The 15,309-nt window shown below is 47.7% G+C and overlaps 1 protein-coding gene across 2 annotated transcripts in view; it reads left to right on the forward strand.

Annotated features, from left to right (window-relative positions):
- The first annotated feature begins 4,895 nt into the window (after window positions 1-4,895).
- The window catches only part of LOC126044386 (store-operated calcium entry regulator STIMATE-like), a 37,629-nt gene continuing 27,215 nt past the window's right edge, over window positions 4,896-15,309 (forward strand). For both annotated transcript variants that reach the window (XM_049813964.1, XM_049813965.1), the window contains exon 1: window positions 4,896-5,061. In XM_049813964.1, coding sequence (XP_049669921.1) covers window positions 4,953-5,061 — 109 coding nt within the window. In that variant the 5' untranslated portion in view covers window positions 4,896-4,952. The remainder of the gene's footprint in view (window positions 5,062-15,309) is intronic.

Consider the following 15,309-nt stretch of genomic DNA (forward strand, 5'->3'; position numbering starts at 1 on the left):
TCCTCGCAACACCTTTTCTGTTACTGACTCATATTTTGTCTGCAGGCCATTTACATCTCCTGATCCTCTTTCTAGCCAGGTATGCCACTTTCTGCCTCCTTCCCCCGCTACCACTCATTGCATTTCATTCTGTTGACTTTGGAACCATCCCTCCAGTTTAACAAAATAATTTTTAATTCTCATCCTAACCTCACGAACATTTTCAGACTCTTCCAGCTTGAAATCCTTCCTTGTCCCCTAAGGGTGTAATTTACCTTACCTAACTTTAGATGCCTACCTCAGAGCCATCGCACCTCTTCTGATGCAGCAGCAAGCAGCTTTTTGAGCAGTTGGTGGGGGTTTGTCTGGAGCTGGTGCTCCTGCAGACCTCACAGGAGCCATATATTCCCTGCTTATTTATGAGAGAGTCACAGGGGCAGCAAGAAAAGCCTTCCCCAAGTCAAGGTACGGCCAATCATCCTCTCAGAGTAGAAAACGAAACTGGCTTGACATGATTTATTCTTGTCAAATCCACGTCAGGTGTTTTTTATAACCTTATTATCCTCTAGGTGCTTATAAATTGATTGTTTGATAATTTTTAGTAGTATCTTCCTGGCTACTGGAATACAGCTGGTCAGTCTCTGATTCCCCAGACTCCCATTCCCCTCCTTCTCACAGACAGGCACAGTGTTTGCCCTTCTCCAGTCCTCCAAAACCTCCTCACCAAGTCCCCTGTGATAACCCCCGAGGAGCCAAGCTTCACTCTGCCCACTTCACAGCTACCCTTGCACAGGTTTCTTCAGGCCCTGGAATACAACAGATTTGCCTCCTCTCATCTTTTAACCTGTTCTTGCCCTGCACTATCTCTGCTCCCATTGTTTTAAATGAATTTCTCTCGCTAATCCTTTTTTGAAGGGTGAAAAAATGAAGGTATTTTCTGTGGCTTCCATTATTTGGTTTTCAACTCCCTGAGAATTCATGGATTTACTCCATCCTTCATTTTCCTCTTGCTTTCATGCATGTACAGAATTGCCTGGATTGCCTTTTGCATCCCTTATTACTTGAAACTGCTTTGGTGTCTTGGCTTTTCTGATTTTATGCTTAGGCATGTGGCATAATATTTAAATTCGGTTTTCTTGGGTCTTTTTTTTTTCTTTAATGGCTCCTTTATTAATTTCCATTTCTTAGGAAATTTCTTGCATAACTGCTTACTTGGTTTGCTTTTTCTTACTTTGCCATTTTGTCAAATGTCACCAACATTTCTCACCGATAGTTCTGTCAGCTCACAAAGATCAATGGATAGATCGAAGTAAATCAGCATAAACTGACCAATGCACTGTGAGCCTCTCCAGATGTTTGTCCAACCAAGGTTAAGGAAAAAGAGAAGGATCGCAGCACTTGGCTTCTCTTTTCTGTCATTATATCACTCTTGCTGCTGAGACTGGCTGGAAAGTCCTGCCATCGCTCGGCCTTGGAGAGCCTTACCCTGAACAGATAAGGGAGCACGTTCGCTCTCTGAACTTTCCTGCTTGGAAAACAGCTTTGCATCAGCTCAGGAAAAAATCCACAGCCTCAAAGGAAAATTTCCCTAAGGAAAATAATCAGCTGAGCTGCGGCACCTAAGAGCCACTGGCTTATGATTTGGGTTTAGCTGCCCTGATGGTTGCAGCTTACGCTGTTCACTACCAGGCAGACACACACTTTGGGACCGGTGCCGGGTATAAACAGGATCCAGTGCCTCCCCACGTGTCTGAGGAGAGATGGAAAACCATGGGGGAAAAGAAGCGGGGAGACAGCTGTGGGGCATCTTAATTGCCAAAATAATATAGCAGGATTTAGTAGCCAGAGCTCTCAGGCTCCACCTCGGATACAGCCAAGCCTTAAGGGCTTTTTGCATGGGTTCAGAAAATCCAAATATTTTGAAGTGCAAATCATGCTTTTGATAAAGCAAAGCTGTGGTTTCATGATGGAGTGTCGAGCAGCAATAGCCACTAAAGGAAATCTGCCTCCTCCTGCAGTGAGGGGTGAAATCAAGGGGTTTTCTGTTTATTGTCCTCTTACAGCCTGAGCGTTTTCACATATAGGAGGTACCGTGCTCTCCTGTAAACCTATCAGCACTTGAAAATAAGGGCTTAGACAACTTTGCACTTCTGAATGCAGCTGCAGGGAGAAATCACCATTAATTTGGCTAGCAAGAAGAGGGAGGAGGCACCACCGGTTTGGAGAAAGCCTTGGGAAAACCTTCCCCTTGTGCATATGCATGCAGTCCACTGGTGCCATCTCTTACAGGTAATTTACAGGTTATTCATAGAAAATGAAATTTTGCTTAAGAAATATCAATCTAGTTCAAATGTCTTTTTTTCTGTGTGTTTGCCAATTGCTGTGCCATACCTGGGCAAATATAGTCTGAGGCAATTCCCAAGTGAAAAATTATCATCCAGCAACCAACTCTTGATAATGGTTCTTTAGCAGCAGCATAGGAAATCTATAGAAAACGCAAAATGTTAGAGCCTGAGTAAATCTGTGTTAAGATACATATTTGCTTAATAGATGCTTCAACATATAGTGTGTTCAACTGGCTTATGTAAGAATATCAAATTTAATATTCGATACAGAACTTAATATAAAGGCGACTGATTGCAAAACACAGTCAGATTCACCAGCTCAGGGGAATGAACCTTTTTATGAAACTAACAATTACACATATAAAATCAGCTGAAAATGAGTTAGCAAGATCAAAATTCCAGCTTGTTGACTGAACTCATGCTTAAACCATGATTAAAGTCGGTGAGCTAAATGAACATCTATCAACCCCAAGTTCAATTCGCCCTTGAAAAAAAAGAGGGACTACTTCTGGTGGGGGTTATTTCAGTGACGTGGAGTCAGCACGTCGGTACCAGGGGATGTGTTGGCTCAGTTGAGGGGCTGGGGAAATTCAGCGCAGGCAGCAACAGGCAGCTGGAGGAGGGACAAGCCTCCATCCAGGCTGTTTGGCCACGGCTAACCTCTGCCCAAACTGCCTGGCACTAATCACCTCACGAGGACAGGGGATTCCCAAGCCCATGTGTAACACAATTCCCTCCTGTGTTGTAAACGGGACCTATTTGGGAAGCAGGCCAGCTCCCATGATCTTCTTGTCTCATAACATTTACCACTGTTTTTAAGGCCATTGCTCAGAGTCATATGATGAGATTTGCAGCTTCTTTGGCTTTGGAACTAAATGCAAGCTCCCACCTCTCAAAGGCAGGGAGGAAAACTCAAGCGCGTGACCTCAGCCTCAAGTACACTGAAAAGAGAGAGAAAATGAAACCTACCCTCTGGGGAAGAAGCTGTAAAGGGGGATGGGACCCATATTACTCAGAGTAGCAAAAAAAAAACGGGTTTGAGGCTGCAGTTTGAGATCCTGATGCCATCAGCAGACCCTGCAATGTCTCGGGTCATCTTGCCATGGACCACAGGAATAGGAGCATAGGATAATTTGGGTTGAGAAGGACCTGGGGAGGTGTCAGGTCCAACCTCCTACTTAAAGCAGGATCAGCTCTGAGATCAGACCAGGATGCTCAAGGTTTAATGCAGTCTTGAAAATCTCCAAGGACAGAGGCTGTTCAGCCTCACTGGGCAGCCTGTGTCACTGCTGTCCCGGAGAAAAAGTTTTGCTTACATCCAGCCAGATCCTCTCTTGTTTCAATTGATGCCCATTGTCCCCATCCCCATCCTCATCCCCATCCCCATCCTCATCCCCATCCTCACCACCATCCCCACCCTCGTCCCCATCCCCACCCTCGTCCTTGTCCCCATCCTCATCCCCATCCTCATCCCCATCCCCATCCTTGTCCCCATCCTTATTCCCATCCCCATCCCTATCCTTGTCCTCATCCCTATCCTCGTCGTCATCCCTGTCCCTGTCCCCATCCCTCAACTCCATCCCCATCCCCACCCTTGTCCCCACCCTCGCCCCTGTCCCCATCCTCATCCCCATCCTCACCACCATCCCCACCCTTGTCCCTGTCCCCATCCTCATCGTCACCCTCATCCCCATCCCAACCCTCATCCCCATCCTCAATCCCGTCCCCATCCCCATCCTCGTCCTCATCCCTATCCTTGTCCTCATCCCTGTCCCCATCCCTATCCCTGTCCCCGTCCTCATCCCCATCCCGGTCCTCATCCTCATCCCCATCCTCATCACCATCCCCATCCCCATCCCAACCCTCATCCCCATCCTCATTCCCGTCCCCATCCCCATCCTCGTCCTCATCCCTATCCTCGTCCTCATCCCTATCCTCGTCCTCATCCCTGTCCCCGTCCTCATCCCCATCCCGGTCCTCATCCTCATCCCCATCCTCATCACCATCCCCGTCCTCATGCTCACCCCCATCCTCATCCCCGTCCTCATCCTCATCCCCGTCCCCTTCCCCACCCTTGTCCCCATCCTCATTCCCATCTTACATCCCTATCCTCATCCCCATCCTCATCACCATCCCCGTCCTCATGCTCACCCCATCCTCATCCCCGTCCTCATCCTCATCCCCGTCCCCTTCCCCACCCTTGTCCCCATCCTCATTCCCATCTTACATCCCTATCCTCGTCCCCATCCTCATCCCCGTCCCCGTCTTCATGCCCGTCCCCATCCTCATCCCCATCCCCGTCCTCATCCCCGTCCTCATCCCCATCCTCATCCCCATCCCCACCCTTGTCTCCATTCTCATTCCCATCTTACATCCCTATCCTCGTCCCCATCCTCATCCCTGTCCCCATCCTCATTCCCATCCCATCCCCACCCCGCCCCACCCCACCCGGCCCCACCCCCGCCCCTCCCTCTCCCGCCCCCGCCCCCGGGTGTGGCCGCCGCCGCCGCCGGCTGGGGGCGGGGGGGGGGGGTGGGAAGCCGCCTTTGTCCGCCCCGGGGACCGCTCCTCTCCTCTCCGCATCCCTCCTCATCCCTCCGCATCTCTCCGCGCCCCCCCCCCCCCGCCATGGCCGCCCCCCGCCCGGCTCACGGCTGCGGCAGCGGCGCGTTGCTGGGTCGCTTCGGCGTGTTGCTGCAGGCGCTGCTGGCTCTCTGCGCCTTCAGCACCCTCATGTGTGAGTACCGGGGGGGGAAGGGGGGGGGGGGTCAGCCGGGATCGTACCCCCCCCTGCCCCGCGGTGGGTGGCCGGTGAGGGCTGGGAGGGATGGACACCCCTTTTTTTATAACGAGCATCAAGTTTTGCGGTCCCTACCTGTAGGATTTAAAGCGGTGGTTTGTAGAAGCCGGCGGTTGCGGTGCTTGTTCTTCAAAAACTCTCGTTTCCAGCCTTAATCTGACCGTAATGAAGCGCCGCGGATTTGCAGCTATAATCCGGTAAAATTGGCTCCGCCTGTATGAGCGATTACTCAGTGGTTTAGAAAATTTTAATGAAGCGTGAAAACTGATGGTGTAACCCCATGATTTACAAGGAAGAAGCTAACAAAAATAGGGCGGGTGTCCGATACGATGTTGCTTGGTTAGAGTAATAGTGGCCCTAATTGCATTGTGATGTTATTTTGTTCAACTTTGCTCAAACTGTAAAGTTTTAGGGCTCCAGAGGCTGGGGAAGGAGGTTACCGAGAGAACGGGTTTCGCCGATTACTGCGGAGGGGTGGCAGTGAGAGAAAGCAGCAAGGTAGCGAGAAAAGGTAGAGAACACTAATACTAAAAGACTCGAGAAAATTTACTGTTGTTTTGTGCTGCAGCTGCGTTTTACTCAGAGCAACATGTGCGTTGCTCTTCTTTTGGGTTAAGTGCTTTAACACAAGTTGAATAACGTGCCAGAACTTGATCTGTTTTCCTTCTTTAAAAGCCTGCGATGACGGTGAGCTAAAACTTCCAAGTTTTCTGGCTAAGTAGCCACAGATTCTGAGGCTCGCTTGCCCCTCTCTGCCTTCTGGAAACCACTTTCAAAGGCTCCGGCGCTGCAGTTAACACCAAGCTGCCAGGGAAAACTGCGACAAGTTCTTCCTGTGGTAACTGATAGCTTTTTCCAGCTGGAATAGCCCAGTTGCAACACTTCACTGCTTGTGTTTCACCAAGTATTGACAGTAAGAATAGATTATTTTTGTGCGTCTGTTGCCCTTAGTGAAGCGCGCATGTGGGTTAATTGTCCCATAAACTCCATGGGGTGTCCCATAAAATCAAGGACATCAGTTAATCACATTGAAATATTCCTGCGGATGAAGGCTACGTAACCGGTGCTAGCAAAACACCAACCCTGGGCTAACTGTTGCCCTCCCACTGGTGCAAGGGCTAATATTTCCTTGAAAGTTAACAGCCCCTTGGTTAGTGAGGAGAAACTGAAAGCCGATCCTACACGGTTTCGTTGTGAATCCGCTCAATGACTAAAGCGATGAAGGAAACTGCTGGCTGGGACCCCAAAAGCAGATGTGTTTACAGCCCTGAGATCTCAACCGCAGCACCTCCTCTGGCCGCAGCTGGGCTGGTGGTCCCTAATTCACCCCAGCTGTTTCTTATCTCTGCCCCATTCACACACTCCCAGCTGGAGGCTTTCTCAGATCTGCTGTTGGGGCTGTTTGTATGCAGACTTCTAACCCAGCATGGTTGTAGCTTACCAACGACTTTAAGTTTGGCAATAACTAGTTCTGAAGCAGCTTTGGGGCTATTCAGGTGGTCACTTTGGTTGGCAACCTCCTGGGGAGAAAAAGGTTCCAGCAGCTGAGAGGTATGGGAACCTCTTGAGCTGGTGGTGCTATGTGTGCAGAGTGAAAAAGGTTCCTGGGAACCTTGACCTTCATCCAGCCCAGCATTAAGTTGGGCAGTCCCAGCCGGATGACTACCTCATCTAGACCTTGGGGTGCTACTGTCACTGGAGTCGGCATCAGCCCGCCTTTGATACTTCTTCTTTCAGTATTGTGACATTCCTGGGTGTGTATTTCTGTCACTCGAATGTTTGTGACTTCTGTTTAATGGGATGTTACAGGCCAGCTTGCTCGGTCTTACAGGTCAATGAGTAGAAACTCAATTGCTATCTGAACCCAAGCCAATGCCATTTGCATTCCTTCTACTTTAAAGTACCAGTTCAGCTTAGCTATAGGAGCATCTGAATTCGAATAGATCAGATTTCCAAATTGTGCAGATGCTGTTCAGAGCACTTAAAAACATCTAGAAGGAACTTAGACTAACAATAGCGTGGTGTTTTGCAGGTGTGCGCGCATGGGATGCGCTTGCAGAGTACATACGTCCGTGGTATGGGTCCCAAGCATGGCCTGTTGCAGGAAGGATAAATTTGTACGTTGTTATCAGAGGAGTTTGTGTCCTTGAATTTCTGTCTCTTGGGGCTGTGGGAAGACTGTCTCCTGCCAACCTGGTAGGAGAATCCAACAGAGGAGGAAGTCAGTCTTGCACGGCTGTCTGAATTGATGCTTTGTGTCTGGGTTGTAGGAAGCACAGCTCATATGCAATCCTGGAAGAGAATATAGAGGCAAAATAGAGCTGGCACCTATGGTTTCAAGTTTTATTGCAACAGCCCGCTGGGTTTCTTGAGGTCAGTTTAGCCTGTTGCAAAGCTCAATTTAGAGCAAAAGCTCTTGGGCAGCAGAGGGAGTACTTGTTTCCCTGTAATGGGATGAGTGGGATGGTTGCTCCCTGTTGCTCTAGGGTTCATGAAAGGGGTCCTTTGTGTGGTGAAAACAGGACCCAGAAGTAAATGATGCCCAGCCTTGGTAGGGAATCAGGGAAGCTGTTTAGTGTGGTTATATTAGTCTGGCTAACTACCATGAGCAATAGTGATGACAGAGTTCCTTTGAGCCTACAAACACTCTCTTGCTTTTCCAGCAAGAAGGTCTTTAAGCTTGTAGTCAAGCCTAATTCCAATGTGGTTGCAGGCTTGCTCCGTTTGGTAATCAAATGGAAACGAGTTGTTATCCTTCCCGCCTGCCTGTGGTGGCTTTGGAGGCACTTTGGCTGTAAGGACACTTGCTATGAGAACTAAGGCACAAACATTTGAAAGAGGGGGCAGTAAAGCCTAGCAGCTGCAGGTGTGTGGCAATCCAGTTCCCTGTGTAAGCACTTGCCCATAGGGAGGTCATGACATGGAGGAGTGTGGATAATTATGCAATCCCATCTTTGCCTTGATCATCACTCAGCTGAGTGGAGAAAGCATGTTGCAGTTATCTCAGCTGCAGATGCTGGGTGTGATTTGGGGGTTGAGTCCTTGCAGCTGGTGCTATTTGTTTAAACCTGGTTTTGAGGAAGGGGCTGTAGACTAGCAAAAGTTGTTCAGGTTTGCAGCCTGGACAGCAAAACCCTTTGAAATGAATGGAGATCTGGCATAGGAAGTTTTGCTATAGCCGCCTTCGTGGATTAACTGGAGTGCAAGAGAAACAGATTTGGGGAGTTAAAGGATCTTTTTCTCCATTGTGAATGGAAAAAGCTTTCCTTGGAGCTGGTATACCTGTATTCTACCCCACCAAAAACAGTGTGGAGGACATCTAAGAACATTTATTTCTCTTCCAACTTCCTCTCTTCCTGAGACTGTCTTGGCAGCCCTCTGAGCTCCTGAATGAGGTTTAGTAGCCCTTGTGCTGCAGGTTTCAAAATACACTTGGCTCTTGGAGAGAGTTCATGCTGCCAGACAGGGAGAGCTGTACTAGGCTGAGCTCCATAGCCCTCTTCACACAGTGAAACCTGGTTTTCAGCTTGACTTTTGAAAAATGTCTTGATCCTGCCTCGTGTGACAGCATTGTCCCTTTATCTCCTCTTGCACATCGTTGCTGGATGCATTCTTCCAGCACATCTTGCCTTGAGCTTAGTCTAAGGCGGCAGAGCTGTTTGTGGTAGGGACCCAGGTGCTGACCCCCCCAGGCAGGGCTTGAGGATGGAGGTGCTCTGTTAGCAGCTTGCGTGGTGTTCTACACGCTGGGCCAAGTATCTTGTCCTGAGGCAGGACCACGGAATAGGAGTTTGCCAAACTGACTGTAAAAAAAAAAAAAAAGGCAGTGGCTCTTGACTGTGGTAGGAAACTGCTGGTAAAGAATATAAGAAGTATCCGTTTGCTTTATGGTCTGTGTTTTCCTGGTCTCTGTGGACTTACCAGTTGACCTTCCAGTGCATTTTACTCCAGATGGTGGGCAATTGGTTAGTGAAAATGGGAAACAGGATCCCTAGTGAATGGAAATGTCTGAACTTCGAGGGGGACTAGTGGAAGCCGTGGTACTCGTCTCCATCAGATAAATCAAACTTAAGCAACCTTTTGTGACTTTTTAGTAGGCCAAGGGGTAATCGTTTTAAACTAAACGAGTGCAGATTCAGACTAGATATAAGGAAGAAATTTTTTACGATGAGGGTGGTGAACCCCTGGCACAGGCTGCCCAGAGAGGTGGTAGATGCCCCATCCCTGGAAACATTCAAGGTCAGGTTGGACGGGGCTCTGAGCGACCTGATCAAGTTGAAGATGTCCCTGCTCGTTGCAGGGGGGTTGGACTAGATGACTTTAAAGGTCCCTTCCCACCCAAACCATTCTGTGATCCTGCCCCAGTGCTAAGTTCACTCTTGTTGCTATATATACTTTGAGTTGCAGCGCTTCAAAATTGTCTTGAGTGCTTTCTATGTGTGTCTTGGCTTTTACCCTGAAAACCTCTCATAAGGGTGTGTAGAAGTGTGTGTGCGTGTCAGGAAAGAGAAGAAATAAAAGATAGATCACTTGATCTGTCCAGACTTCCATTCTGGTTTGAAATAAATTTGCCCAGGACATGAGAGCACTACAGGCTTACTGTGCCCAAGACAGGCTCTGCTGACTTTGCTTCCTCCAATACAAGTGCATAACTGTGTTTGATTTTGATTATTCACACACATGTATATTTAAATGGGAACTTCACTGCTGCAGATGCTTTTCCCTCTAGGGGAAAACAAAACCACAAAGGTTAACTGTGTCTCTGGAAATGCAAAGCATGGGGCTTTGCAGACTGTAGTAGTCAATTTACGTGTAGGTTTGTAGGTTAAGCAAAAAGCTGCATATGGCAGGACTCTCAAGACGTTTTTCTTCTGCTTCAGTACATCTGAAAACTGGCTGAGCTTGAAAATGTACATTGCGCTTTGTAAGCTGGAAGGTCTGTACAGCACTTGATGTGCTTCATTAAGCTGCATGCAGCTTTCTACAAAGCTTTTGAATGTCAGCTGTTGATTAAGTTGACCTCTTCTTGCAAGTCACCTTTTGAACAGCTAAACAGAGCAATAAAAGCTGTGTGCTAAGCGAGGACTGTGAGGTTCCTGGTTTCTGAAGGAAAAAATGGGTTGGATGAGCTGAGAAATGAGCTGGCAAACTAGAACTGCGTGAAAAGTTATCTGTAACCCAAGAGCTGCGAAGCAGCTTGCACCTTGCTGAATTGGTTCTGCAACATGCAGTGAACAGTTGATGTTGTAGGTGACTTTTAACTCTGTACAAGAAACTTTACAGGGAAACTGGTCTTCTGTAACTAAGAGATGCAGCAAGTAAAGCTTTGAGGAGTCTGTTAAATTTCCGGCTGTTTGTTTTTTAACAGCATTTGTGAGAAAACTGTATGGCAGATAGACTTTAATGATAACTACCAGCCCAGTTGCATCACTTCATTCTTCAGGTATTGCTCTCTTACTGATCTCAGATCTTATGGTCTTGAGATAAAGCATTCTTTGCCTAAACCCCATTTTTCAAGGGACTGACTTTAAACGTAGTGATGCTTTATACGGAGAGAGTCACTACTGCCTCCCCCAGGACAGAGTTAAATAAAACACTCTGCATTTGAGCTGGAGCCCAGCCCGAATCCAGGTCTCCTATAAGACCTACCGTGCCATTAAATAATATGCCCTGTTCTCAATGTGCAAAGCCTGACTGATGCTTTTTATCTCAAAGCTATGGTTTATGACCACCTGGCACTTGGCTATAATGACAGCTGTAAAAATCCACGTAGTAATAAGACACACAGGGTAGAGCTTAAAACCGAGGACCGTACCAAAGTACTATGTGGCCTTCATTTGGGCAGTTAGGGTCCCTGGATGGATGAATGTTCCAGCTGAGGCTCTTGATACGCCTCTGCAGGGTGGATGATGGGGAGGTGGTGTTGCTCTGTGGGTTCCAGCGCTTCCCCTGCACCAGACCTGCAGATGACTCTGGATTTGTATGGGGAATAGGAATAGGTGGGATTAAAAAATGTCAGCAACAACACAAGAAAGGGAAGAGGAGCAGCTGTTACGTGAGATCTCGAGGATGCTCCTCTTGCAAGTCAGAGCACTCTAACCCAGTATAAACTCTTACCTGAAAGGTGCTGTAGAGTAGCCCAGCAATAGCTGCATATCTTCAGTAGGAGCTAGTTCAATCTATATACTTCCCTGCTGCCTCAGGTCTTGCAGACCCAGAGATAACCTAGAACATACCCACTGTTCCCAGCCCTTTCTTAAAGTATCCCCTCTGCCAGTTTTGCTACAGGTGTTTACGTTCTTGAAGCATTGGTACAAGCGTAGTTGGGAGGGACTGACTAAATACATCCAGTGTGGACTAAAGGGTGTAAGTCAGCAGCAATCTGTCTCATTAAACCACCGGTGGGACTTCTGCTGCTCCCTGAACCGAGGCAGGGTGTGTGTTTTGAGCCTTTCCAGCTTGGGTGTGCTTTTATCTCGCAAGCAACGTGTCGGCTGCGAACAGCGGCTGCTGCTTCCTCCCATTGTGTCTCAGGTCGAGCCGTCGGAGGAGCTGCATGCCCAGGCTAAGAATAGTGCCAGACCCCAGGGTTTTGGCCTCTGTATCCTGTATGTTGGCTTCTTTCCTGCCTGGGGCTTGGAAAAATCCTGGGAAAGGGTGTGTACTTCAAAATAGGGTGAAATGTGTTATTGGAGACTGTACTGCCTATAAATAACATGGAGGCTGGGCAGGCGAAGACCTTCTGTTTCCTCCCTGGTACAGTAGCTCCGAGTCCTCTTCTGCAAAGGCCAGAAATAAAATCCTGACCCACTTGCTAGTGTGACGTTGTCCCAGAGATGGGCTTTACAGTAGGCAATTTAGCTAGCCCCTCTCTTAAAAGGAAGTGACAGCATAACCAGTTCCAGGCATTGCAGCCTTTATTTTTGGTGGACCATTCACAATTTTAGTGCATTAACGCTGCAGTGCTTTCTCTGAGTACTTCTAATATCGGGTTCATTTTCAGTATTCATCCTCTGGGGCATGTCACTGAGCTCAGTGGGGTCAGGCTTGAACCTCCTGTAAATCAAGTCCTAAAAGCTTTGTCTGTTGAGTCAACATCTCCCTTCAAAACCTCAACTTTTGAATCCTTTGGTTGATTGCGGTAAGATTTATTGAGGAGATGGTCTGACTTGCAGTCAAGCATACCTAAATTTCTCCTAGGGAAATAAGTTTTCCCCCTTTAATTTTGTAGAAAACTGACTTAGGAGTCTGTTTCGCTAATCAGCAGCTAGTTGCTACTGCAGCTAATTCTGCCTAAATTGGGGGGTTTATTTCTGAGAGGGGTAAAAGGCACCTGTGCTGATGCACACATCTGCAGTGGAGCTGTCTGAATACAGTATGGGGTCCGTGGGGGATGTTAGACACAGGAGAGCTCCACCATGAATGAGGTGAGGAACAGCATGAGGGAATTGGGTGGTTGCTGCTGTCCTTGTCTTAATTGATTATAATAACTGGAGAATTTGTTTAAAAACAGAAGTAGACTGTGCAACAGCATTGCTGCAGACTCGGGTAACTCCAGGGAACTGTATGTGTCTAGGGCAGGCAAAGCTGTCCCCTTTCTACTGCATCAAGAAAACACCATAATAAACGTCTACATCTTACTACTCTGGAGGAAAAAGAAAAAAACAAACAGCGAGGATAGCTGTCATTGAGCTTTAATCTTCTAGTTTTCTGACTATTTACATATCCCAAACTTTTTTCTTTACATTTCATGGGTTCTTAGTCAGATGGCCAACTTCGCCCCAGCCTGGTGGTCCCGAGGGAATTTCAAGTCTGTATGATCTTTATTGTCCTTGACTGAAGAGGAAGGGCCTGGGAGTATTTCGTTTCCTGCCCTGCCCTTTCTCAGCCATGGGCAGGGTATGTCACTCGAACTGTCACTCATCTTCCTTCCCTTCTGGTTTAATTTCATAGCTTTTTGTCTGCAGTAACTGGAGCCAAGTAGGTGGAGAGTGGTAACTTAGGAGGACAGCAAATCAAGAAGGGAGGCTGTCATCTCAGTGGTGCTTTGCTCCTGATTAATGGGATAGACCTGGGTTCCCGTGTCCTGACTCTTCTAGAAGCATCTTCTTCCCACCTGCCCAGCCTTTTCCTGGGATGCTTTGGACCATGTGGCAAGTCTGAATGCTCACACAGCACTTCACGTCCACGCTGTAATGAAATAGGGTCAGTGCAGGATTGGGTCCTGCACGAAGGACCTGGACAAGCAGTCTCCATCTTCCTCTGTTGAGCAGCTTGTTTTTTCATGGTGCTTGCTGTAGCACCCTGCTCTGTTACAAGGACCCGCAGCCATGAACGTTGGTGTTTTCGGCTTTATTTCACCCAGCATCTCCTATCAACCTGTGGCGCCTCCGCAGCAGCAGTACGCACCACGGGGTGGTTTTGTGCTGTCAGAGAGGTAGTTGACTTGACACAACTCCTAGATTTGCTGCTCTTCAGAACACAACTAGCTCTGCTCTGTGATAAAAGGGACAACTCGGTAGGCCATCGACACTAGCTGGGACTTGCCTTAAACATGCTGCAAACATCCAGACTTTACACCACCAGTGAAAATGTGAGTTGAGGCTGATTTCTCAAGCTGCCCCGCTTGAAGTTAACCCTGGAGCAATTGTTCCCAACCTGCATTCAGCTTTGAGGTTCACTGCTGCTTTTAGACTTCAGAGATTTGTCTGAAAGCTTGCTTGTACTTCCACTCGTGTTTTCTTCCCATTAGAAAGACAGGGGGGGGGAGTAGAATCTAAAGGTTCCTGTGGATTGTACTTGTTTCATTTGTTAGTAGGACTAGTTTCCTATTTAGCAATGGTGTGAAGAGGCATGAAGTGAGATCGGCCGTCCTTTCTGTGTGTGTATAGCATGCTTGCAAAGACTTAAAAAGCAGTGACTAGCATGTGGGTCTGAGGAGCAAATGCATGCCAGAAAGCTGGGGGACCTGCGCTTTTCTGGCCTGTGGTGTGGTCCAGAGTGCTGCCCTAACTGATCCTGCAGGTATTTGGCAGTTTGGGAAGATCACTTGGCTATAGAGATGTGCAGTAACATTGCTTCCTTGCAAAAGCCAGCTCACTTTACAAATGGGCAAAGCTGAGAAGGCAAGCAGAGTTAAAATAATCTGTGCTGTGGCTGGTAGCGCTGTTGGGAAGACAAATTCCTGGTGTAGACCCAGTACGTGCTAGTCTCATTTTTAATCTAGTTGGATGGGGTTTCTTCCCTATCTTGTGCAGCTCTGTGTGCACTAAACTAAATTTTTAATTGGTTAGAGGTGCTAGAACTTAAATATCACATATTTCTTGTTTGCTTGATGCACGCATAAGCACACACAACTTTTCTTAAAATAAATCTTAAGGGTGGCCTGATCTGTCTGAGCCATGGTACCAAACCCTTGCCTACAGCTGGTGGAAAGCTGAGTTGACCCCAGTGAGTGAAGACAGGTTTTGAGAAGAGCAAAAGAGACTTCAGCCTTTTTCCTACCCCATCCAGCCGAGCCTGTGGCTGTGCATGGCATGGCTTGGCTCTCAGCTTGGAAGAGGAGAGGGACACTTTGCAGTTGCTGCTCAGCCTGTTGCTCCAGAGCCCCACTGTGTTCCCAAAACACAACAGAGGCAGTGCTGCTTCAAAGAGGGTTTCATCAGCTCCTTGAGTTTTCAAAGGCCTGTTGCTACTTTTATGTGGATTTAGCATCACCCCTAACCTCTGGGTCACTGCTCCCAAACAACTCTGCTGCCTCTTTAAGCTCTGGTAATCTTGGCTGGATTTCTGGTTTAATTTGGAGACAGCCTGCTGCAGCTCTGCACAGTAAATGCCCTATTAAGCAGTTAATTATTTCTCTATAATACTAGCTTTTATCTTTAATACAACAGTTTTACTGTCTCTGATAATTACACAGTCTCGGATAACTCTCTTAAATCTAATGAGGCATGACAAGCTGTGTTCAACAAGGCACCACACCATTAACTTCTTACCTCTTACTTGTCATCTTATCACACTGAATTACTGTATTTCTAGCCTGAGTGGCTGTGGATACATAACATGTCACTTCTCATTAAGACAATAATGAAAATCATCCCTGGTGCTCTCACAGTCAGGCTAGTGGTCAGCTGGCTGACCTGGTGGCCTGCAGACCCTTCCCAGCAGCTTCTCTGCAGCATCATG

This window comes from Accipiter gentilis, chromosome 11, assembly GCF_929443795.1.
Source record: "Accipiter gentilis chromosome 11, bAccGen1.1, whole genome shotgun sequence".
Lineage (NCBI taxonomy): Eukaryota > Metazoa > Chordata > Aves > Accipitriformes > Accipitridae > Astur > Astur gentilis.